Consider the following 27,222-nt stretch of genomic DNA (forward strand, 5'->3'; position numbering starts at 1 on the left):
CTTATTTATGAATAGCCTAGACACCTAGGCAATGCCTTGGAAACTATGCTCACGAGTGTCAGGATTCTGACATGATTACAGTAGAACGTACAACCACCGTTCTGATTAGCCGCTGCCTAGGCGACACCTTGACAACTATGGTCACAAGTGTCAGAATTTTGACATGATTATAGTAGACCAGATCCTCCTCCCAAGAGCATCATGAAATACAATCAAATCCTGGATCCATCCAGCTGATCCACGATCTAAAACCTTAAGAAAGTTTGTTTTAATCCTTGTCCCAGACTGGCCCTAGATCAGAAAAATAGGTAAAGTGAGTCTACCCAACCTAGGTAAATCAGATAACCAAGTGAATGAAATGCCTACCCTAGGGAATTGATCGAGACAACAAACCCTAAGGCACATGAGAAGGGTGGGCACTGCATGCACAAGTACATGTGGGAGTGGGTGTGGATGCGGGTGTGAGAGCAAAGTGGAGAAGGGAAAATTGTCCAAGGTAGCAAAGGATATGCAATGCGGCACTATTGTGGGTTTAATCAGCAAATCCCACTCAGCATAAATTGTCTAGGGTAGCAAAAGATGCTGAAAAAATGCTTATTGTGAGTACACTGAAGTTTAACCTGGTTTTCAATGAATGATAATCTCAGGGTAGGGAATGTTGAGTTTGGATTTAGAAATGTCGACAAAAACCTAAAAGACAAAGATGGATGGCAATCTCTGTGAAAGAAGACATTGCAGATTAGCCTGTTTTTACAATGCCATGCAGGCCAAGTGAATTTGGACTCAGAAACAACAATAAAAATCTTAAAATAAAAAAAGAACAACAACAACAACAAAAGGCCAGGTTGGCAGCAGGTCAGTCCAGAATTCCCACCTAGGTCTCGGCAGCAAAGACTGTTCCAGAGGGTGACAAAATATGAGCTCAATTGTCTCAGACTAGAAAGAAAAAAAGGTTATACAATTGAATAATTGCTAGTTGCTACTCCTAGAGGCCTAGACCTAACCGAACTCATCCTCCAGATTGGTTCTCTGGAGCAGGCTTAAAACACTGGTTTCAATTGACAATGTGCACTCGAATCAAAGAAACTGCACTTGACAGCAAAATTGTCATATTGCCATAAAATATCAAAACTCTCTCATCATTGGAAATTTTTCAAACGAATGGCAGATATAATTATGCTAACACAAAAAGGGGTGTGATGTAGATCAATAGAGGTTCAGGATAAATCTTAATGCCGGAACAAGCCCAAATTCTAGTCTAACTGGTTAAATAAGTAGCCTATATATGGGTCATAGGCTAGGAATTTTTATGTTTTCTATTGCACTAGGTCTATTTTGAAAGCCCATATATAAGTGATAAGTGGCCCATATATAAGTGATAAGTGGCCCATACAAATTTAACTAGTTAGTTGTATCTAGTCTTCTAAAGTTGTGAAGGCTTGGGATGTCAATAAGTTAGTTTCATTGTTAGTTGTGAAAGACCTTGAAAATGTAAAGTCATTAAATATCTTGAAAAGAGTCCCAATGTAAGCCTTGGAAATGTACAGGCCATTAGGTCTAGGAGGAAGTCCCAATGAGAGTCTAGAACTCTCCCAGCCACTCTATCAAAGGAATGCATGAGAGCATTTTCAAGAAAGTTAAAAGTTGAATAAAATTTCTGGTTTTAAGCCAATAGCTGTGAGATGTAGTTGAGCTCAATGAGATGCTCCTGATGTGATGGTGGTGTGCTTAGTGAGATATTAGAGCCTACGCTTGGTGTGAGACTCTTCAATTCATGTCTTCTTAAATGTCTTCTTACTTAAAATTTCTGTCATGTTTTTTACTTCTTTTGTTATTAAAATTGCTTAATTCTAGTGATGTTTTCACCTCCCCACGATCCTTTCTATTGAGGATTCTAATTTTATTGCAAGGACTGAACCAGGATCCCATTACTTTGGTATCAGAGTCATGAGCAATGCTCTAATACTCCAAACCAAACTGATGTAGAATCAGTCCCCAACTAGGACCTAATTCCACAGCAGGGTCACTATGATCAAGGTACTAAAACTCGGAACTCGGTACCAACTCGGTCCCTTGAAAAACCGAGTCGAGTTGAGATCTCGTCAAGTTGGTGCATTTTTTTTTTTCGACTCGAAGCCTCAACTCAGTGGGTTTTAGACTTAGTTTGGGTCTGAAACTTGGTATTCAGCCTATTTTAGGCCATTTAAACACAATGACACTATTAGATTTTGCAAAAACAAAGTCCAAATAGGAGTTATGTACCAATCAAACTTAATTTGGTGTGCACGAATGCTGTCAAAATCGCTCTGAATGAAAATATTTTCTTGGACATCAAAACAAATGAATATTTTACCGCACTTTTGGTTTTTAGCAATGTTTTACCATATTAAGATTTATGGAATTTTTAGATTTGAGAAAAACCCTAGCATTAGAAAGTTGAAAATTGCACCTACCACCGAAAATCCAGTTTTTGTTCTTGAACTGGGGGGTTGACTTTTTTTCCTTTTGGAATTTTATTTTTTAACTATTTTTATTGGATTCAAATAGGGGGGTATTTGCTTATTTATGAATAATATCTTAAGTAAATGTTTTTGTATTTGTATTTCATTTACTTAAGATATTATTATCATTTAAGTAAATGTTTTTGTATTTGTATTTCATTTACAAAAACATTTACTTAAATGATATTAGGCATAAATAAGTGTTTGTCTTAGTTCCTGGCCTAAATAAGTGTCTGTATACCAAGATTTTCCACCAACATCTCGAGATCTGGCACTCATATAAAGGAGTTTGGGTCGAGATTCTTGAGATCTCGAGAACTCGGCGAAATCTCGGTCGAGTTGTTGCACTTTTGCAACTCGTATGCCAACTCGTCTCGGTTTCTCAAAAAACCGAGAGACACGCCAAGATCTCGGCGAGATCTCGCGAGTTCTCGAACTATGACTATGATATCAGCAGTAGCACTTCTCAGCAATCGAATAAGGATAGCAACCACCCAATTAGATCTTTGAATGGATGTCAGATTGTAGTAGACTCTCAGGACACAGATTTCTCACAAGCAAATCGATTAATAAAGAACGGTAGAAGATAGATAGAAAGATAGATTTGGATTGAGCTTCTAACTCTCTCCAAGGCCTATCGCCCATAGGTATCTCACCCTCTAAAGGCATCTCACCTCTCAACTGATCGCACAACTTCATGAAGAAAACTTCAAATATTCATTATGTCAATTGTCTCTAGCTAATGGCAATTACATTAAAGAAAAGCCAATAAAAGTCCTAATCTATCGAGGAAATTAAATCCTAACTAACTTCTAACTTCAATTACATATAGTTTTACTAATAAAACCAAAACAGAAACAAATCCCAATAGAAATTTATCTAATAGTTTTACGTATTGGCAATTGAATCTTTAATTTGTGTTCACTAGCTAGCTGATTGTGGGGCCCACTTGATCACAAAATCTCCTCCCAATAGAGCTGAATGATATCTCATAATGTGCTGGAATAACTGCTAGATATAATAGGAAATAGGATAGAAAATATCTCCTTAAATAACTGATTGATCTCCTCTTGAATTCTGAAAGTAAATCCACTTTAATTCTGGAAATAAATCAACTTTAATGCTGCTGGACGATGTGGCAGAATGAGCTGGCATAGTGCTACTTGATACGGGTTTGTATAAACCCAGAATTTGGGGCAGATAAAGCCCTGCCTTGCCCCAACCGAGAGTCCTTAATCTGCATCACAAACCCCGGACTCTATAGCACAAGTAATTGACATGTTGAAACAGTTGACTGATCATATAACCATGATGGAGCAGTGCTTTCCATATTTCCCCGGAGTGATGGATAACCAGTCCAATCAACAGCCAATAACACCCATAGGACCATGAAACACTCCTCCACAACCCACATTTGAGAAGCATGTGCAACCATACATTGATTGAGGCACACCGTGGTAACGCCAAGATGACACTTGCAAAGTGAAGATGGAGTTGAAGGAGTACAATGACAAAGAGGCAGAGCTTGACAACTCTAAAACGGAAGACCAACAGGTAAAGGATTCTCATGTGGAAGTCTACATTGAAGAGAACAAAGCAAACAAGGCACAGATGGGGGAAGTCGAGTAGTGGTTGAAAACAGCTGTCAAAATAATGAACCACATGAAGCCGTGAAGAGTCGAGACGTTGCTCTTACTGTTAAATGAGTTCGCAATCCCACGTCACAATTATGAAGAGAAAGCTCCTAGGGTTGAAGACTTTATTCCTAACTTCCCTACATCAGTAGAGTTTGGTTTGGGACTGGTCAAAGTTGCTACTCACATATTACCCCGTTGTCACTACAAAACTCATGAACGAGTTTTTTCAATCCAATGAGAGCTATTGTAGATCAAGAGAGATTCCAGCACAAGTATTCACGCCAGAACAGGACTAAATCCTAGGCTAATTGGTTATATAAGTAACCTAATAGGTTACATGGGTCGTTGGCTGAGAATTTTTATGTTTTCTATTGTCATGTGGCTATTTTGAAAGCCCATATATGATGGATATACGAATTCAACCATTTAGTTGTATTTAGTCCTCTAAAGTTAGGAAGTCTTGGTAGTGCAATCCAGGTCGGGTTAACCCTTATTGGATAGCTTGCGGGCCCACCCAAACAATTAAATCCAGTGATAAACAAGCAGTGGCAATATTGTAATTAATGGAAGATTAAATCTAAAGAGAATGGAACAAAGAAAGGAAAGAAACGTACAAGGGGAGAAGGGTAGTCCTGGAATGGGAAACCAAAATATATATAGAAGGTAATAGTGGAACAAGAGGAGGGTAATATGGGAAAAGGGAGTAAAAGGTTATAATTATTAAAGGGGAAAGAGGAGTCATGGGAAGGAGAAGTCTTCTCCTACCTCAAGACGTAACCAAGGAAACTGAACTAGCAACACTTTGTAAGAGAGAACTCCTTCGTGGGCTCTCCATTCTCTCCAAGGTTTAAAAGGTAAGTCGATATTGAAGAACCCTCTGGAAAGCACATCAATAACAGTCTCAATACTAAACAAGAGAGAAGTATTTGATGACTGACACCACCACTGGCGGAGGAGGGCAAATCTGATACAAAATTGATTCTGTAACTCACTAATACAGCAAGTTTTAGGGATGGGAATCCACAGATAATATCTGTTGAAGATTGGTGTCTAGACTTCTGATGACTGGACTGCTGATATGAAAATTTTTTAAGGACTACATGGGTATTTCGATAAATTTCCTGTATAAGGTTTCGCTATAAACCTGTAGCGAGAGTTCTTTCTCTGCAACGAAAATCTGAGAGAGGCGTGAGGAACGAGCGACTGTGACCCTATTCTCCATTGATAGTGAAACAGATCTCACCTCAGCGTGGACGTAGGCAACCTTGACGAACCACTTAAATCCTTGTGTGCATTGTGTGATTGTGTTTGCGTTTTTCCTTTACTTTTCTGCATCGTGTTAGGGTTTTACAATATCGCCCTAGGGAATGTATTAGAATCCCAAAGCTTGAGGTTGATATAATGAGAAACCTGTGAAAGATCAAAGCCTCTTGTTGTACCAATACTAGCGCTGTAACAAGGTAAACATATGAAAGAGAAAATAGCATGAAGAAAGCAAAGAAGAAGGGAAAAGGGTAAGGAACAGATCGCAGGGAATAAGGGAAGAGAAGAAAAAGAAGAGATTGGGGGAGGGAGAGATCGCACAAAGAAAGAGGGAGGGGGAAGATCGCGCAAACCACCAAAAGCCACGCAGGCACTCAAACCAAAATACTCAATTCATCCTTCCTAATCTTCTATTCCAATCGTCGATTACACATCTATTTATAAAACCCGGAAAAAAAAAAATAAAGACTCCTAATTGCTTCCTAAAACTTAGACTAACAAAAACAAGGTTGGGACCCGGTTCATCTTGGTTTGGATTCTCAAACGGGTTCGGTTCGAGCCGGCCCGGCCCACGGAACAGCTCCTACATCACTTGTGGATGCCAATAGGTTAGTTTCATTGTTAGTTGTGAAATACCTTCAAAATGTAAAGTCATTAAATATCTTGAGAAGAGTCACAATGTAGTCTAGGAGGAAGTCCCGATGAGAATTTAGAACTCTCCCAGTCAGTCTATAAAAGGATGCATGTAAGCATTTTGAAGTTAAAAAGTTAGAATGAAATAGTTGTGAGATGTTCCCAATATGATGTTAGGGTGGTTAGTGAGATACTAGCCTATGCTTGGGGTGAGATTCTTCACGTCATATCTTCTTATCTTTATTACATCTTCCTTCGTTATTAAAATTTCTCAATTCTGGTAATGTTCTCACATCCCCACTATCCTATCTATCGAGGATTCTGATTTTGTTGCAAGGACTAAACCAGGATCCCATTATTTTAATATTAGAGCCATGGCCAATGGTAGTTCTAATACTCCAAACCAGACCCCAGACTCCATAGTACAAGTAATTAACTGGTCATATGACCATGATGGAGCAGTGCTTTGATTCTATATTTCCCCGGAGATGGACAACCAGTCCAAATCAACAACCAATAACACCCATCGGATCATGAACCGACCAGCATTTAGAAACATTACTCCTCAAACCACTTTTGAGGAGGATGTGCGACCATACTTTGATCAAGGCACACCGCAACAACGCCAAGATGAGACTTGCAAAGTGAAGATTGAGTTGAAGGAGTACAGCCACAAAGAGGCAGTGCTTGACGATTCTGAGACAGAAAACCAACAAGTAAAGGATTCTCATGTGGAAGTCTCCGTTGAAGAGAACCGTCAAAATAATGTACCCCATGAAGCCGTGACTACTCAAGACGAGTTCTTATTACTGTCAGAATTCATTGAATTTGTGATTCCACCTCACTACTTTGAAGTGAAAGCTCCTAGGGTTGACGACTTTATTTCTGACATCCCTACATCACCAGAGTTTTGTTTCAGACTGGTCAAAGTTGCTACTGACATATTACCCCGTCGTCACTACAATACTTTTGGACAAGTTTTTTTCAAGCCAGTGAGAATAGATGTAGACCAAGAGAGGTTCCAACACAAGTATTCACACTGGAACAAGCCCAAATCAAAGTCTAATTAGTTAAATAAGATAGGTTATATGGGTCATAGGCTGGGAATTTTTATGTTTTCTATTGTAATGGGCCTAATTTGAAAGCTCATTTATAAGGTATGAATGGCCCATAAAAATTTAACTAATCAGTTGTATCTAGCCCTCTCAAGTTGTGAAGTCTTGGGGATGTCAATAGTTTAGTTTCATTGCTAATTGTGAAAAAACCTTGAAAATGTAAGTCACTAAATATCTTGAAAGGAGTTCCAGTGTAAGTCCTTGGAAATGAACAGACCATTAAGTTTAGGTGGAAGTCCCAATGAGAGTCTAGAACTCTCCCAGCCACTCTATAAAAGGGCTGCATGTAAGCATTTTGAAAAAAGTTAAAAAGTTGAAAGAAATTTCTAGTTTTACACCAATAGCTGTGAGATCCAGCAGAGCCCAGTGAGATGTTATCCCGCTGTTCCTGGTGTGATGCTGGGGTGGTTAGTGAGATACTAGCCTAGGCTTGGGGTGAGACCCTTCAACTCATATTCTCTTACCTTTTTTACTTCTTCCTTTGGTATTACAATTACTCAATTCGGGTTGTGTTCTCACCTCCCTACAATCCTACCTATTGAGGATTATGTTTTTATTGCATTAGGGTGACAAACATCATTTGCACTCAAAAGAAGAATATTAGGGCAAGAATCAATTTTCTGTTCTAGTTGGGATAGATGTCATGCGCATGAGATGATTGATGTCTGATACCATGGTGGTGTTTACCATGTGCAAGAGATGATTATAGATTTTGAGAACAACAAACTCGATTTTCAACATAATCTTCTATTTTCAAATTTTTTTTCAATTTCTCCCAATAAATTCACGACTGCTACACATTCTACTGTTAACGCGAACTTCCCACAACTCTCATCATGAAAATCATTCTGATAAAGCATAAGCATTTACAAATAGTGTCTCAAAGAATTACAGGGAAAAAAAAGGACGTCTGCTAATTGGGTCTAATCTGATAACAAACTAAATTGCTAATATGGACATCAAAACAAATAGCACATGCAGTTAAAGGAAACTTTTGGTTATAAATAAATTCTTTTATATTGCTCAAGTAATAGCAAAGCTCTCACCATCTCATTACAAGATTTAAGTATTACTGAATCATTAAAATCAGATTTCAAGACCTACTTTCCCTGATCTAGATTTAAAAGGGAATAATGAATGAGACAAACTTAACACAAAATGAAGCAACTTCAGTATATATTTTTACCCCACCAATCAACACCACATTAAAAAAATTTAAATAAAAAAAGAAAATAATTTAAGAACACTTTGTTTGACCCTAGGGGAATGCCAGCTCCATGCGGGATTCGCACCCTAGCTGGTCCTAGACCATCCTGAGCACTGACCTTCTTCTTCTTCATATATGAAAAATCAAAAAATAAATATGGTGCATTTTCAGTGTCAGTTCATAAATAGAAAATGGAGTTATTTCCGTGATCACCCACTTATAGCTTATAGGGCAAAGAAAAAATCCACCCCAGAATAGTTATCTTCTCTTTTTCTAGAACATTTCTTTCATTTATATGGATAGATTTTGAATAAGACATGTACAGAAACTTTTCCCATTCTAAAAAATTATATTATTTTAACTTTATTATTTAAAATCTTAGAATGGCATTCTTTTGATCCTTTCCCTCTCTTCTCCCGATTTTTTTCAATTATTCTCCTATTCCAAATTTCAGTTGGAATTTATAATATAACTTATTGTATGGATTTATCTAACTGTAGTTGAAACAAAAACAGAATATTAGAGTTCAAAAAGAATATCAGAACTCATATCATTGACTTAATTCGTTTCAAACATAGTTCTCTTCGGATTCTATATCCAATTTCATATAAACTTGTGTCATTTCTTTTGAAAGTCTCAGATAAGAAACTACAAACAAGAAAATATAGGCATTTATGGATTTTTTTTATTTTCAAAATTGGATAACAAGGGCAAATAGCTGCAGGACAAGTTTACCAACCTCTCTCTTTCAACACTTTCTTCAGCATGATCTAGAGGTTGTGAACGGGGTTTTAAATTCAATTTGGGGCGCTCAACTGTCCGGTTCCCCATTTCGGCACCAGCTGACCCTGGTTTTGGAGGATTTGCATTTGCAAATGATTCATTGACAACTTCCACATGAACAGATTGGTACCCCTAGATGCAACAAAACGGCAAGCTTACATTACAGTCATCTCAGAAAAGAATGCAAGAAAGCTTAAATAATTCATCAACCAAATACCTGCTGCTTAAATTCCACAACTGGTGCTTCTGAAGTCTCCAAAGGCTTTGACCTAGGAAGGAGCTTCAGTTTAGGCCTCTCAGATACTTCTGGAGGCACTGATGGTTGAGTTTGGGACCCGGCAAATTTACCTTCAGTGGAAGCAGGCCGAACAGCATTAGGATAGATCGGCAAGCTCCCATCTTTTACTTCTAGATATATCGGAGACCTCGCCCTGTCTTTTGCCTCCAGATACAAGGGAGATCTCACCCTCTCATAATCTGGCAATTCCCTCCCACTACCGCGAACACTATCATCAGCAATGCTACCCCTTTCAGTAAAACTTCCACGCATTGCATCGTGGTCACCCCTTTCACTGATTGGGGTGACACCAATATATGCATTGTTATCTTTCGAGTGACAATCACTCTCTGTGTCAGAGTATCTAATTACTTCAATATCAGGAGAATGATGGATCGGATGCTTAGTTTGCCATCTACCCGATGATACCTTTTCAAGGGCGCTAGCTTGTGCAAACCTGGAGATAACACTAGGACCAGACAAGGTAGCAGAAGGCACCGGCTCACAGACACCGACAACCTCCTTCCTTGTCCCCCACGCATTTGGATGAGAACTAGCAGAAGCCTGACCATTATTACCAGCTTGGATATGCGTGTTCATCCCCATGGAAGCTGCTCCAGTGAATCTCGCCGGGAAGGAACTGGGAGCCACACCTGGTGAATGAGAAACAGATGTTGAAATCTGTCCAGTGAACTTCCCAGCAGATATAGAATCTGCCTTCTGTTCTGGACCACTAGGAGGAACACGAAGGCTTTCATCACTGACGGATCGACGTGGGACAGACACGCCATCCAATGGCTTGCGTTCATCCTCATCGAAGTTCCGGCCGAGGTGTGGAGGATGCGACAGGAGAGAAGCTTTCTCGTCAAAATTACGAGTCGCACCAGAAGATCCTGGCCGCGAACGATGATCGGATCTGCCCATAGGGTTTCCCCAGGAGGTCGGCATCTGACGTTCGAAACCAGGACGATCGGAAGGTCTTACAATGCTGGAAAAAAGGTATAAATTTAGAAGTAGAATAGCAATCAAGAGATCTATCATGTACAGATGAACTAGAACAAAATGAATTTAATTTAAAAATAACAGAAGAAATATGAATGCCCCAAGCCGATAATATAATGCGACTGACAGGAACCTGCTGCGAGGGAAAGACGCAAAAAAATTTTGTTTTACAACCAAAATTTGGGACAGAATCGAATAATCAGACAAAAAAATGTGTTTTTTCCTTTTTAACTTTTGATCGATATTTTTAAAGAATAGGAGTATAAGGAGTATAGGATAAAAGTAATCTATTACAGAACGTACACTCCGGGAGCAGAAGGTAGCGGAAGATCAGAGGGGATGGAGCCGCCATGAAAGTCTTTCAGCGTCATGGTGGAGCCGCTGAAAGCTTTCTTCTTCGACATTCTTCCTCTTCCCTTCGCTTCTCTTCGCCTCCTTCCGCTTCGCGAGAGACGATCAGTGACTCTATGGGTACTGGATAGTGCGAGAGAGAGAGAGAGAGAGTTCAAGAAGCGAGAGAAAAGATGAAGTACGCAATGGGTTCCCCTGCGTTAAAAACAATTCGGTTCCCAGTCTATTTGTACAAGTTCGTTCTGTGCTTGACCATATGGGCCGATATAAGCCTTTTCTTTTCTCCGTGCTATTTTGCCTATTCTATTCCTTCTGCTTCTAAGCTAACCATTCTATTCGCCAAGCCCCTGTAACTCGGCCCACGGCTCTTCAGGGTCACGTCAACTCACGTGTGCAACTATGTGAAGATCAGGGCCCAGCGCAAGGTCGGTCTCTCTTGTTATCAAAACAAAAAAGCTAGGCCGGTCTCTGTCTCGGCTCGACCATTCACGGAACAATCAAGCGACTCATATCCGTTATTATTTTTTTTTATTTTTTTTTTTTGTGTGGTAACATGATTTTATTGAGGAAACGTGTAAACTCATGAGTCATGAATGAAGAGCACACATCTACGTGACTACAAGTCATTAATTGGAATTGGACTAAACCATCGGATACAATACTGAAAGAGTCCTCCTTGCCAGAGAATCAGCCAAACTGTTAATCTCTGTTGGAATAAAACAGAAAATAAATGAATCTAAAAAAAGAGGAAAATTGAATAATATCCTTCAAAACGCTTCTCCACCTGAGTGGAGATGATGTGATTCTATTTTGCAAATAGGAAATCACATCTTTGCTATATGATTCCAGAACCACTTGATCTTTACAATAGAGAGCCTAAACGATTTTATTTTTTTGTGTTCAAAGAAAAACTTTATTCATGAACTGCATGTGAAACTCATAGCAAGAGTATAACACATCTTCTAGATCCATGGATCAAAATTGGGCCGGACCATCCCACACGTCACCAGTAATGCCTTCCTAGCCAAAGAATTAGCCAAGCAGTTAAACTCCCGAGAGAAATAGTTGAAATAACTACTTTCAAAAGAAAAGGAAAGAAACACAATACCCTCAATAATACAGTTAATTTTCAAAGAAGAAGATGGTATTCCCTTTTGGAGATAGGAACCTACATCTTTATAATTAGATTTAACAAGCAAAGCAGATCAAATTGCCAAAGCTTCACCTTCAATTGGTTCTTGAAAAGTAACTAGATTAGATGTATTGAATATACCAAAGAGCTCCCAAACCATACCATCCGAGCAAAGGAACAATCCAATAAGATATGGGAAATGGATTCCTTACATCTACACCTACTACATAGAGGATCCACAAGAAGATTTATGTGGTGGAGAGCTTTGTAACTTGCAACCCCAAAAACACAGAGACTCTGGAGCAAATGTTGAATCTTTGGTATAGTTAGACACGATCAGATATGCTTCCACACAATTATTGGAATAGATCGCCAGGATTGGTTGTGGGAAGAAGAAGCAACTAAAAAAAACCCTTATCATTTTTTAGATCTGCAAGTAAGTGATAAGCACTCTTTACAGAAAAGAGTTCATTCTTGGCAAAAGTCCATGCAAACATATCTTCTTGAGGAAATAAGGATAATTATATTTTGAGAATCTCCACAATATCTGCACGATTGAAGTGCTCCTCTAATAAATCTTGATGCCAAACTCGATTATCTTGATCAATGAGTTGATAAATTTGTGTTTATAAGGGGTTAGTTGTGGGGTAGAGTGTTTATATCCCTTGATAGTAGGGATTCAGCAATCACTCCATATGCCAATATTATCCCTTTTACTAATACGTCAACACATTCCCTTTTAAGCACATTCTTTCCTTCTATGGTACTCTACCAACCCTAACTTGATTGATGCCCTACTTTCCCACCAATAAATGAGGAATGTGGATAGTAGATGGTCTTCAAGAAACGTGCCAAACAACTAGTTGAATCAGACCAAATATGCAAAGTAAATTTAGTAAATAAAGCACTATTGTGTAGTGATGAGCCACGTAAGCCCAACCCACTTTCTCCTTTGATTGGCATAAATGGTCCCAAGAAACCCAATGCAACTTAAGCAGACCATCCTAAACCCCCCCCCCCCAAAAAAAGTTTGTTGCAACTTGTCGTTGATACTTCTATTGAGAACTTGGCAATTTGAAATGTAAATAAGCATAATTAGGCATTAAAGATACCACAAATTTTAACAGTACCTCTTATTACCAGTATGTGAGAGTAATTTGGCCTTCTAATCTTACCTCTTATTATCCACCCTTGTTGATATATCTTGTGGAATAAATAAGTTACAAAGACACCAAAATCTATGGGTAAACCAAATTACTTTTTGGGTCCTGACCCATATGGAATCTTCAAGATTTTAGAAAACCACCTCTTCATCTTGGAGTGTGTATTAGGAAGGAATGTTATGCAGAAATTTCTTCAAATTTATGGCTTATCCTGAAGACTTGCAATTAGTGAATAGGCAATCTAAGTGTAAATTTCCTCAGACAAACTATAGAGAAAATAAGGCTAACATCTGCAAATAAAAGATGATTAACTGGTGTAGCCCAATTGCGTACTTTAATACCAATAATCTTACCTTCAGCCTAAGCCTTCAATGATAGACAGCTAATTGCATGTGAACACAATATAAATAAAACTGGTGGTAGGGAATTTCCTTGGCAAATACCACTAGTTAGAGTAATGGTCCCACATGGGCCACCATTAATAAGCATCTATTAAGAAATTGTATTAAGCCAGGCCATCACCATCTTCACTAATTGAGAACTAAAACCCAGCCTCAAAAGCATAGGTTCAATGAAATCTCATTCAAACTTGTCATAGGCTTTCGTCATGTCTATTTTCAAAGCAACAAAGTTATTCAAGCCTATCATAGACTTCATGTTCTTCCTCTTTCTGACATAATAAAAGAGTTCATGTGCCATAAAAACATTATCTAAAATAGATCTATTCAAAATAAAAGTAGATTGGTAAGGAGAAACCATATCATTTAAGATCAACTTCAATCTTGATGCCATTATTTTGGTGATCACCTTACTAACAAACGTGCATAATGCAATGGCCAGAGTTGGTCAAACATTTTAGGGTGAGGTACATTAAGGATCTCTTTGGTGTGATTTGTATTTATATTTATCTTATTAATTTCTATTTTTACATGTGTTTGGTATAATTTATAATGCTCATTTATATTTATGACAAATTAGAATAAATCAAAAATAAAAAATAGGTCTCGACCTATTTGTGATTTATAACTACAAATCATTTATTCTTATTTTTATGTTTATCGGAAATTTTAAGTCTCAAGTCCCAAATCCGTCTCTCTCTCGCTCTCGCATTCTTGAAGAAAGCTCTCGCTCTTCTCTCGCTTGATCCCCTGAAAGCTCTTGCTTACTCGTGATCCTGAGTGAAGGTATGCTCTCTCTCTCTCTCTCTCTCTCTCTACCTTGTTCTGAAGATCTACGAACCTTGGTATGCAATTTCTTACCACTAGTGAACCTAACAATGGGCTAGGGATTTTTTTTTTTTTTTTTTTTTTTTGCATTTGATTGTAGTTGGAAGGGAGAGTGGGAAGAGCTACCAAGAAAAGTTCCTATTCAAGTTCTCAGATCACTGAAACAAGTTTGAAATTTTAATTTCCTGTTCTAGTTTTACTTATTTTACATTAAATTCGATACCCTTTTCTTTTTTTTTTTAACACATTCATAATCCAGTACCTTAAGGTTTGTTTTCTCACTCCATAGTATTGTGCCCATAACTTGCTGGCGTTGGTACTTTCTTGCAAACAATCTGTTTGTAAGAAATCACTTATATGTCTATTGATGGTATTCTTCAACTTCTATTTGGGCTTGTGAGTTGTATTAATGTTGTATACAGGTCTAGATAGAAATCAATTTAGTTTTCACTCCCGGTTTCAATAAATATTTTTTACAATTTCTTTTTTTTGGATTTTGTGTTTGCTTCCTTGGATCAGTCACCTTGTATGTATTAACCTTTTCTATTTTTGTTTTGCTAGTTGATCTTATTTGTTCTGTGGGTGAAATAGAAATTATTATTATTATTATTATTATTTTCTGTTTCACAACAGTTCAGCCTTACTAGTATGGACATGGTGAGGTAGGCACTTCCTTGGGGGCATTTTTTACCCCATCTAGTTGGGGGTTCTTTCGAGACCTTGTATCTATGTTCAAGGTCGCCCTGCTTCACCCTATCTGCAAGCACTTCCTTGTGTCATATTTAACCCCCACCGCTTGTCCCCCCCCAAGGGTAAAGTAGAAGAGTATCTCATGACCTCCTAGGACCCCTGCTACCTACAAGCCTAGTCTGACTTTTAGTAAAACATGACATGAATCTAGGGGTTTTAAGCTAATCAAATAAATGTCTCAAATGCTGTGGTAGTTGAGTTGGACACAATTCTGGGTGAAACATCGAAAACACCCAGACACATGGGGGCTGAGCATCAACTTTAAGGTGTTAAGGAAGTAGATGGAGAAAACATACATCAACATAATTTTCCCCATGCGTAGGACATATTGATATAATCATATTTTAGCATGTCACTTTAGCATGATAATTGAAATCCTCTGAGGAATAATTTGTTTATCTATTTTTATGGGCAATGTTCTTTGCACTATAGCGCACGAGGGCACAGGATACACCCAAACACATGGGGTGGGGTGGTCATTTTGCCCAGCCCCCATGTGTCTGGGCGAACATTTTACCTTATTCTTATGCTGGGATATCTAAGGGACTCATTCCGTACATGGTGAATGCCTATTTCTTTAGCAGTTGTGTTGCCTTGAAATTATAAAGAATAATTGACTATGTTTATCTTATTATTTGATTTTTCTTCTTTTATGTTGCATGCTATGTTCATTTATTAGAACTAGTATTCCGTCATGTGATTGATTTGGAGGTACTCGAGGACCGAAACAAACGAGAGGCATTCATTTCAATGCATGAATCGGCTCGTATACCATGGCTTCTTAGAGCAATTGAGAAGAAAGTGAGAGAGGAGGCTTGATCCTCTTTTTGAATGGATTTTGGGTTTTTATTTTGTGTTTTCTTATGTTGGTTTAGAAAGTCTTGATTTTGTAATATCTTGTTTCCAAGTTTAGATGGACAATTATGATAGCTAAGGATATTGGGATTTTTTGTTCTCTTTTAAATAATAATGTAATTAACAGTGAAGGTCACATGTTCTGGTTAATTGAATGAAGTTGAGATTGGAGGGCTAATTGGAGTTTAGCTACGCTTTTACTTTCTTTGAATATAGATGAATTTAATGGTAAAGACTTATTTACTTGAAGGATCTTCTTAGTATTACATGTTGTTCTGTCTCTTTGTGTCTTAGGTGTGTTGTTAATGGCTGATTTATTTAGTCAAAGCACCTTGTTTTTTGGCATCCTAAAGGTAGTAAATATATAGGACCTTTTGATAGGGTTTGTTTGAACTAAACAAATCAATGTTTTATTGAGAGAAGTAGATATAATCTCTCTCTCAAAGAAATTGATCACAAAATTGTACAAATCCACATTGGTAATATCCCAATACTTTTGAAAAAAATTGGGAGAAAAACCATTAGTACCTGGAGATTTAAGTGGACTCATGAAAAATAGATTAGTTTGTATTTCTCCATAGTTGGTTAACTAATAACATGTTATTTATCTCCAAAATAATAGGAGTGACTGCATGTCTGCATCAACCACAACTTCAAGGGACTCAGAATCAACACTTTCAAAATGAAAAGCATTATCACAATGTGACAGAAATTCATCATACAACTCTTGATCTTCCAAGTCCACAAACTAGATTGTAGTTTAAGTTTCAAAATCTGATTATGATGTTCTCTTTCAAAGTAGTGGCATGAAAGAACTTGATGTTCTTATCTCCTTCTTTAAGCCAGGTTATTCTAAACTTTTGCCTCTATATTTCGTCTTCATTTGTTAACTCATTATGCAAAGCTTTCTGTGGAGTAACAATTTGAGTGTGAATAGTCTCAGTCAATGGCAACCTTTGTAGAGCATCGATGTCTTGCATCAAAGCTTTTATTTTGGCTTGAACATTTTCAAACACTTCCTTATTCCACCTTGTGTAGTCCTTATAACTATTTTCCAATCTCTTTTGCAAACCAAAAGATGGAGTACCTCGGCAATCATAAGTCCAACATTAGTGGCAACAGTCTTATAGTCAGAATGAAGAAACCAGATGGACTCAAAAATGGAAGGGTCTCCTTCCTTTGAAGCTTCCCCCATCTGTATCAATAAGTAATGGAGAGTGATCTGAACCAATTGTTGGCTTGGCAAAAATTATAGTATTACCATGCAATATCATCCATGCTTGATTAGATAAAGCTTTGTCTAGCTGAATTTTTACATTGGCATTACCCAAACGTCTAGTACACCAAGTAAAAATTGGGCCATGATTGCCCAGGTCTATAAGGTGGTAGGCATCTAATATTATTTTAAATTGTGACATATTCTCTATTACAATTGCTTTTTCCTCCATGTTTTTCTTGCCAAAATCAAATGTGAATTAAAATCACCAAACATCAACATTCAGCACTTCTATTAGCCCCCATTGACACCAATTAATCATAAACAGGTATTGAGACCCTCAGATTTCGTATCCCGGGAAATTTTTGGAGACCCTAGATATCATAAGTATTTTAGCAATACTGTATTCCCACACTTAATGAGTTTAAATAAGGATATGTGTAATGTTGGTGTTTGAACCATGGGTAATCCATTGGGTCGGTTCAATGCTGACCCAATGTTTAACCATTTAAGGCTTAGGGGGAGTGAGATGGATTCATCTTTTTGTTACCAAGATGGAAGCATCTGAGAAGAGAAAAAAGAGTAGATAACCCATCCAAAGAAGAAACCATGAAGGTGATTAGTATCTTGACCCAAGACTTGGGAAGAGAGAAGCTCCCTACCACACTAAAGAGTAGGACAAACCCTCATCTCCAAGCATTTCAAAGATGGGTGGAATTAGAGGTAAATCACTACAAAATCCCAAGTTGTTTCTCAGTTTGCGGTTTAGAGTCTAATTTAGCATTTGTATGAGATGGCTAGCTTACATGCTACTCTATTTCAGCTTCTGTTGAGGAAGAAATGAAAGAGTCGAAGGTGAGCTCGACCTAGGGTTTGAAATGGGGGAAATCCTCAAGGTAAGAAAGGGTTTGATGGATTTTATGGAATGGAAGTAGATCTCTTGATTTAATGTATTTTAAATCACCTAAGAAGTGAGTTATGCCCTTGATTAGGTTGCATGAGCAAGATTTGGTGTTAGGAGTGAAAACCCCAAAATCCATAAAGTTTGGATGAAGTTCTGTAGGGAAGAACTAACCCAGATTCGCTATCGACGATTCTGTTAGCTAAATCGAAGATCTGACTGAACTATCAGATATCTTCGTTGGACTTTGGAAGTAAAAGCCTATTTTCCAAAAGGAACCCGAGACTATTGGATCGCTAACCGGCAAGTCCGAAAAGGAATCCAATAGGTACCGGTGACCTTCGTTAGCCCTTGGAATCATAAATCCTGTTTTTCAAAAAAAACCCGAGACTATTGGCTTGCCAACCGATGAGTCCGATAAACATGGAAAGCTAGTTATGCCTATTTTCATAGGCAGAATCCAACAAGAAGGGTTGGATGATACTTATGAGGACTCTAACTTATTCAAATCCCTTTTGTGGACAGATGATCATGATGCGAGTATTTCAATGAGACCAATGTGAGTAGATCCAACTTTGTAACTATATTTTCAATCCTGTGTGTATACATGTTGGTATAAATATTGTTATTGTTATAGTTTGACTCAATTTTAACCCTAACCTGAATCCAATTGTAGGTTCGGAACCCAAGTTGTAGCCTCGTGTACGTTATGAAATATTAGTTGGGTGTTCGAACGGATAGACGGGGAAGATGGAACCCTCGTGTCAATACGTCACCTGTCAGCAAAATGACGCGTACCTCCCCCATTCAATTGTAAGGTGCACCATCAAATGTATTGTTCATGCTAAGTAACCTTAAATTATGTGTTAGATATTTTAGGTATATAAATATTATTGAGAATGTATTAACATACGAAAACACCAATGCTTGGGTTGTCCCGACACTTCAACATGCAACTATCCATTGGTCGATGGCATCGATCTGTTGTCATTACAAATCACTGTCTCTGGAGTGTGGGGCCCAGTGTCTCGAGTCAAGGATCTCGCTGCCCCGTCCCAATTACCTTGTGGATATATTTTCCTAACAATGTAGGTATGCGGGACCCATGAATCATACCATGTAAGCAAGTTTCGATTTAATAATCAATTTTGGACCAATTAGACCTTAACTGACAAGACCTTGTGACCACTACCTATATATAAACTATCCTAAAATTAAAACACTCATTATTACAATCGTTGGAAGCTGAGAAAGAAAAGAAGAGAAAGAAGATAAGGAGAAGAAAAGGGAAGAAGAGTTGGAGTTTGGATCATCCCTCATGTTGTCCAAATTCTGATCTAAGGTAGGAAACACCACCCTCTTTACTCTCATGATACCTCAATTTTTGTCCTTGCATCAAACCCTCACAGAATTATGTTTTCTCCTTCAATTCACTAGGCTTGAATGAGAAGATCAAGTTAGGGAAACGGACTCTAGTCTAAGATCTCAAGGTTATCCCTTATCTAGTTTAATACATTTCTTTCGATTCTTCCTATAGCTAGAGTTAAACACAAGCGCTGAATTAATTGTGATTTACGTTCCTTAACAATATACATATATGAAATTAACTTAAAATTATGGAATTAGAACCCAATTCTTGCTTGCATGTTAAATCCAACTCACTAACCTAAGTTGGGTTATAATTCCACTTGATTCTAGTCTTTTCTCAACCTGCATGCAAGATTTATGTAATCAAACGCTCAATCTGTCATGCATGGTTGAATCCATGTGTTGGGAACCAAATCCCTTTGCATGCACTCAATCAATCCCAATTCCAATTCTTCAAATTGCCTATTTCCCCAACTCAATTTGAGTCATATGAACTCAATTTCGTGTATAAGAATTATCCTTAAAATCAATTGGTGAATACCAACCCAAAAACCTCTCTAAAACCCTGTTTTCCTTTTAAATTCGTTTATTGTATAGCCTCTGGTGTGTGCCAGCGGTCGACACCTGCCACAGACCAGTAATTGAAAAACTCAGGAAAATTATGTAATTCAATTCTGTAACCCTCTGGTCTGTGCGAGCGACACCTTCCACAGACCAAAGCTGCTGTCAAATGTGTTTTTGACTTCAAACCTATTCTAACTTGACCCTAACCTACCCTAGGACTCTATTAACACTTGGACACCTCCTAACAAATATGTATGATTTCATAATCATAGGACATAGCTTCTCGGTCATCGAACCTATTGGCAACCAACCCGAGAACCAATCCGGCTTCGCAAACACAAGTATAACAAGGTAAGTGGGGACAGACTTGAATTATTTTGGGAATATTTATTTCATTTAAATTGTTTGTTAGGAATCATACATATGAATGAATGTTATCCTTAATTCCTATTTGGAACTGATCTATTGGTTGATGGTTTATGGCTTATGGATATGGAACTGTGGTTTGATATTAATGCGATATGGAATGGTTTGAAATGTGAATCTTTGTGTTAGAATAGATACCGTAGTTGGCTTGGAAACGTGAGGTATGGTGTGTCATAGTATAGGATGCTGGAACAATGTACACCTCGTACTATGCCATTTAAATTGTATATGGTTAGGAATGTCATTCCTTGGTGCTACAACCCTTACCAACAGGGGTTCAGGTGTTGGGTGATTATAGCCCTCTGTCGCTTAAGGAGTGTTATGGTAAGTCGAGATGGGGTCTAGGCTATGATTATTGGGATCTTCCCATGGGGTTCTGAGGTACTACTCCGATGTGAGCTCCATACAACAATTGAGGTTACATCTCGGGGAAAGGGGAAGGAGCCGAGATTGTTTTCCGAGTTGTTGGCGTAGCATAGACTTAGAGACTTGGACATTTTTGATAGGTGAAATTAAGAATAAAATTGAATCCATACATCTAGGATTTTTGCTTTGTGTGTGCATTGTGCTTGTATGTGGTTTATCCATTACTTGTTAGGCTCGGTGGAGCTCACTCCTGTGGAATATTTTATTTTAGATGATCTTGCAGGTGGATGAGATGGTAGCGGGGAAGATTACTTCAAGGTGAAAGCTGATGATTGCTATGAGCATGCTGGTGTGGGTCCAGAGAGGTGTGATCCCTATCATGCGAATGATTAGGGTATCCCTGAAGAACAGAGACTGATGACGTGGTGTTATCATTTGTTTTCTTTTGGTAAACACTATTCGTTTTTGTAGAAGGGTTTCCACTATATATATTTTAGAATAGTTGTATGTGGGCCTGACAGTGTGAACTTGGGACACCGGGTTGTTTAGGACTTTCACTATGGATAATGTATATAAAAACATGTAAATATTTACTTCCCATACACTCTGATCAATGGAATACTTGTTATCTCGATATTGTGTTATGTTTGTGACGTATTGATACTGCATCTGGATCCTGGAGGTCTTCGAATACTTTGGATATTCGGGTCAATCATCGAATCCTCCTAGGGTGTGGTTCCAGGGTGTGACAAAGCTTGGTATTGGAGCGAGATGTTCTTTTTACAGTCACAAGCGACAGAAGTAATAGGAATGAAGTTTAGAGCCAAGAAATAAAAAATTTCAAACAATGTAAACACAAATGGGGGTAGAAGAACATCATAGGAGACTAGTCAGGTGCAAAAGCCAACAATGTATGTATATTAATTTAGAGCATAAGCTTTTACATCATGTTTTCAGGGATAAAAAGAAAAATACAACTGGTCAAAAAAAAAATAGAGAAAATAAGGCATAAACATGGCTAGAAAACTCCAAAATATTCTAAGGCCTAGGTCTACACCTGAGGCGGGTCCTGTGTTGGTGGCGGTGGATATGAATTAACCTAAAAATGGACATCCCAGAAATCCAGTCTCCGCTCCATAGTACCCAATCTGCCCTCCACACTCACGATGCCCTGGTCCATCTTGGTAGATATGTTGGTAAGTCCCATACCCAAACTGTCAAGGCGAGCCATCACGTCCTCCCAACCAAGAGCTCCAGCTGGTGCTAATGGTCCTTGTGATGATGAGGCCGCAATATGACTTCTAGCAATACTACCCTGATGCGGTCCTCCCTCCTCATTGCTATCGGCCTTGTCAAATAATTGCATTCTTTTAAGAGTTGATGTGTTGATTCTATCCCCTCTCCACCTACTGCTTCCCCAGTGAAGTCAACCCCATAATGAAAGAAGACTTTGGAAAGAAGTCTCCCATAAGGTAGATTGCCGTCCTCTGGATTCTTCTCACGGTGCATCATAGTTTTTAAAAGAAAATAGGACAAACATATCTGAGGCCCTCGTCTACCCACCATGTATAAGCAATATGTGGTGTAAACCCCAAGAATGGCAACACCACTCCAATTCCCACCTTTTTGGCACACGTTGTATTGAATAACACGACTCAAAATCCTTGGAGATGGCTTATACTCCACCTCAGACTTGGAGATTCAGTCAGTACCTGTGAGTGCTTAGAACACTTATTGGTGAGTCTCTAATGGAATGATGATTGAGGTATCGATACTCGGTCTAAAATAAAATCGATCCCCATCTAGAGAGATACCCAAAATTGTAGCCAACTGTTGGGGTAAGCAAAATGTCAACCCTTTTGACTTCACTCATCAAGCGATAACCAAGGTTTTCATCACTTGTTGCAACATGCAGGTTGCAATAGAAACGTCTCACCAAATTCAGGTAACAAGGGAACTCAAGTGACAACATGGATGCCCAACCCAATGCATTGAACTGCTCATAAACCTTAAACTTCCTGAGCTCCTCTACCTTAATCTCCTTACCATTCTCCACTTTCTTCAATCTATAGTCATTCCATTTGTGTGAGTATGGGTATCTTGAGAACCATACCCATTTCCTCTTCCATTTCCTCCTCCTCATCCGAAGAAACACGATGTGTCTCGTCCTCGAATGATGAGGATGATGCTGACGGTAGTGAAGGTGGCCCTTGCCGTTGGCGTTTGCTAGCCAAGGTCTTTCTTGAAGCACCACCGGTCCTACTTGAAGAGATGGCTACAAGAAAACAATAAAAGAATAATGTTTGAGTTAAAATAATACCGCAAGCGTACGGGTCAATCGTAGCTACGGGTCGAACATGAGGAGATATACGCCACTTTATTTAACTAACTTAAAAGTAATGCAAAGTGAACCAAATTAAAGTGTTAAATTAAACTAATTAAATTAATGAAAATTAATGCATCCTAACTCATAAGCATCTAACAAAATTAAGGGATTAAATTGGCGTCCTAACACATGAGCATCTAACCTATCAGACTAACGCAAATTGAAAGGAATAAAAATATAGCTACACATAATAACCACATAAAAAGGAATAAGGGAATAAAAGTGCATCCACAAACCACAACCCTATAAAAAAAAAATAAAAGAAATAGAGGGAGAAGAAGAAGAAGATAGAGAGAGATAGAAGAGAGGGAGAATGAGATTAAGGGTTTAGAAAATGAGATACCTTGATGTGCTTGAATACTTAAATAAACTCACCATGGCTTCCTCTTCTAAATCTCCATGTCTTGTCATTAACATAAGAACTTAGACTAGGAAGCTTTAAACTAAAACTATTACAACCATTAAACTAGACTTATGAAATCAAAATTAAGAACTTGAAATCAAAACTAAGAACTTAAGCCAAAAATAGGAAAAGAAGAGAAAATTTCACTAAGTGAATGAAGTAAAAATTACACTAAAAAACTGAATTAAAATTGAACTAAAAAACTAACTTCTTACAACCCAAAGAGCAAGGGGTATTTATAGGGGGAAGAGAGGAGAAGAGAGAAGAGGGAAGTGTAGGAGAAATATTCCCTAAGAAAAGAGAATATTCTCTTCTCCTTCCTCTTTTACAATGCCTTGAATCCTAAGAAAAAAGAAAAAAATAGAAAGAAGAAGAAGAGAAGATTGTTTACATAGACCTGCTATTTTTAGAAAAGTAAATTTCTAATTCTAACTTGTGCTTCCTTTTCTTTGTAGATATCTTCTCCAAGCAATAAAATCAAAGCATCTTTGATTTTTCAACCTTCCATAGATGAGAAAATATCTTTCAAAATAAATCTATCCCAAGTAGAATTCCAGAAATGCCCTTGAGAAGTTGGAGGAGAGAGAGAGTAAGGGTGATGACTAGGATTCCTTCAAGAATAAATAAAATACCCATTCTATCCTTCAGAAAACGTGGAGCATGGGGTGCTTATATAGGCTTCACCATTGTGTTCCTTGCGAAAAATCACCCAAAATATACCCAAATTTCGTCCAATTTGGAGTTTGGGAGCCCAAGATATCTCAAGTTGAAGTTGGACTGTCCAGAGCCCTCCAAATGGAATCTTTCGGGTACAGAAAATATAACTTCTAATAATTTCGTTAAGACCCCTAGAATTGAACTTTCGCTTCACTTTGTCCCCGGCCGAGTGTCAATAATTACAAATAAACCCCTATAGACCATTTTCGTGCTTCGTTACGGAAACGGCCGTAACTTCTTCGTTTCAACTCGGAATCAAGTGCCGTTTGAACCGTTACGAAGCTGACTCGATGGGCTACGTATCCAAGCCATTAACACCTTTAAACAGCTTAAAAATATTTTCTTAGCATCATCTCCTCCATTTTCACAAGAATTCACCTAAAACCTGAAAAGCACAAGAAAGCACTTAGTAACTCTGTCCAATGTGGTAAAATGTATGCTTTATGCCCTAAGATTTCACACATAAATGTACTCATCAAATAAAAAGAGTTAAATTTTCACAACCAATAAAAAAAGTTATATATATATAAATACATATGCAAATTTCACATGAAAGCACATACACAAATGGAAAGAAAAATGATAGAAGAATCACAATAATGCATATATTATGAACAAGAAAGAGATATATATTATACAAAGAACAAAGGAGAGATGACATTTACAAGGATATAATAATAAAAAAAAAACTGAACAGAGAAACAAAGAAGAGTTTGAAGTATAAACAAAAAAAAATCTAATGGAAATCTCAAACAAAAGGGAAGAGGAATAGAATGTAACAAGAATGAGGAAGAGAACATGTAGATTATGTAATGAACAAAGAAAGAAACAGTATTGCAAAAGAAAAGAAAAAAAACTAGGTTTCCAATAGAGAAGAAAACCGAAATCTAGAGGAGATCGAGAGGGCTTATCTGATCTCAGTGTTGGGTGCAAGAATCTTGTGGTAGAACCTTGGATTGATGAGAGCAATGCTTGGAAGGAGTCTCCGGTTGGTCTTAGAGCAACCTCTCTCCCCAAAAACTTAATTAGAAATGTGAAGGATGGATTGCGATTTGGGGCTTTAAAACCTGTCCCCGATACTCTGGTCGGTGTGGGTGGTCGACACCTTCCATCGACCAGAGGCAGGCAGAATAGTAAATTTTAGTTGGGTTTGAGTTGAACACTTTTGAAACATGCATATGGATACCCCACTCATGATTTAAACCCTATATAAAAAAATTATTATTAAACCATCTATTTGGACAAGCTTCCCTAAGCATAAATTTTTATTAACTATACACTGGCAGATCGGGATACATCTAACTTAAATTCCTAGTTGAACTTACTCTAAATAACTAATACCTGAATCTCCTATAATAGGGAATGATCACGTTAGCCAAGCTTTTGTTAGCGGCGGTAAAAGCGAATCGATCCAAAATCAAGTTCAAAAATTTTAAACACAAGGATCTCATTGAATACAGGAACATCATACTAACCTTGATGGGGATAGAATGGTCACCTAGAACACACAAGTAGTATGTTCCTCCAAAGGAATGCATCACAAGGATATAAACACCTAAGCTTGCTTTACTATCCAATGGTCAAAGCTTGAGGTTGAAGATATAGACTCTTTTCTTTTTAACTCTCAACTCTCTAAAATTATTAGCAATTGAGAACTAACGATTAGTTCTTAAAATTGAGCTAAGCCTTCTCTTTTTAAAGAGAATGCTTATTTTGGAGATTACAATCTAATGGTTCAAATTGTCCCAAGTGGTGTGATCCTAAAGGGTAACCCTTTAAGTTATCCATATTTGCACATAAAGAAATCTCTGTAATAAAGTTTTTCTTAATTGTATAAAAGAACATCTCTACAAAAGGCGTAACCTGAAAACCCCCAATCAGTAGATGTTTTATTACACTTTCTCCCCACACTACTAACATCCATAATAGACTCCCACAACTAGGGGTGTCAATAATACCCGCCTGGCCCGAACCCGCCCTGAGCCCGTCCCGAACCCGACCCTGATTTGCCAGCCCGAAGGGCGGGTCAGGGTTGAGATTTTGGTTGACCCTGGTAGGGTCGGGTCGGGTCAGGCTCAAGGTGGAGGGCCTAGCCCGGCCCGGCCCGGACCCGACCCTGAATTCTTTATAAGCATTTATATGGCTGAAAATACCAAAATACCCATAAGAGTGATAAATAACCCTAATCCCATATGGCCATATTCCCTTTTCATTTTCAGTTTTCACATTTTCAGTCCTCCCGTTCTTCTGCTTCATCCACAAGAAGCTGAGAAAGCCACCGCTCGAAGACTAGCAGCCTTCTTCTTCCTCGGTTCCTCCTTCCCAGATTCATATCAAGGTATGTTCTAATATTCAGCACTTCATTTTTATTTGGGTCTTTCCCCATCCAAATGATCTTGCTAGTATGCGTGGATTCAGATCTGAAATGCATCTCTCTTGATCAGCGTCTGTGTTTATCATTTTTAAATCTTTGAAGTTTGAATGCATGTTCTCTGTGAATCTGTGATATATTTGTCTTGCTACAACACCAGCCATAAGAATTGCAGCAATAGCAACTATTTTATTATTTTAAGAACCAACGCTTCTGAATCGTTCCGGCAATCATCGGATGCAATGCCCCCACAGCTCGTTGTCTCCTACTCTTAACCAGCATTATATGGCCCATGCCAGTGTGATATGAATGACCTAACACAAACCACTGGGCGAGAGTGGAACACGTCTGCTAGTGCCAGCTGAACATAACACTGACCATGACCTAACAAAAACCACTGGGTGAGAGTGGAACACATCTGTTAGTGCCTGCTGAACAAGATACATACTGGCTATTCTTGTGGCCAACCAATTGCATCACTGAATTGTCATTTATATTTTCACACACAGTCTCTTTTTCTAGTTAAACAGCAAAATATTGTATTTAACCCAATGAAATGAAGTAAAAGTCCCATTCGAAGAAATAGTCTGTTGCATAACCAATTCACAG

General features: G+C 38.1%; 1 protein-coding gene across 2 annotated transcripts in view; it reads right to left on the bottom strand.

The window, feature by feature from the left end:
* The window catches only part of LOC122671082, a 46,560-nt gene extending 21,306 nt beyond the window's left edge, over positions 1–25,254 (bottom strand). Inside the window, exons 1-5 of one of the 2 annotated variants that reach the window (XM_043868188.1) lie at positions 25,248–25,254; positions 13,717–13,724; positions 10,722–10,850; positions 9,357–10,404; positions 9,096–9,271 (exon numbers count right to left, since the gene is read on the bottom strand). In XM_043868188.1, coding sequence (XP_043724123.1) covers positions 9,096–9,271; positions 9,357–10,404; positions 10,722–10,850; positions 13,717–13,721 — 1,358 coding nt within the window. In that variant the 5' untranslated portion in view covers positions 13,722–13,724; positions 25,248–25,254. Of the gene's footprint in view, positions 1–9,095; positions 9,272–9,356; positions 10,411–10,718; positions 10,851–13,716; positions 13,725–25,247 lie in introns of both variants that reach the window. The other variant, XM_043868181.1, reaches the window with a different exon arrangement.
* Positions 25,255–27,222: the final 1,968 nt, after the last annotated feature.

The sequence above is a fragment of the Telopea speciosissima genome, chromosome 1 (genome assembly GCF_018873765.1).
Source record: "Telopea speciosissima isolate NSW1024214 ecotype Mountain lineage chromosome 1, Tspe_v1, whole genome shotgun sequence".
NCBI classification, from domain to species: Eukaryota; Viridiplantae; Streptophyta; class Magnoliopsida; order Proteales; family Proteaceae; genus Telopea; species Telopea speciosissima.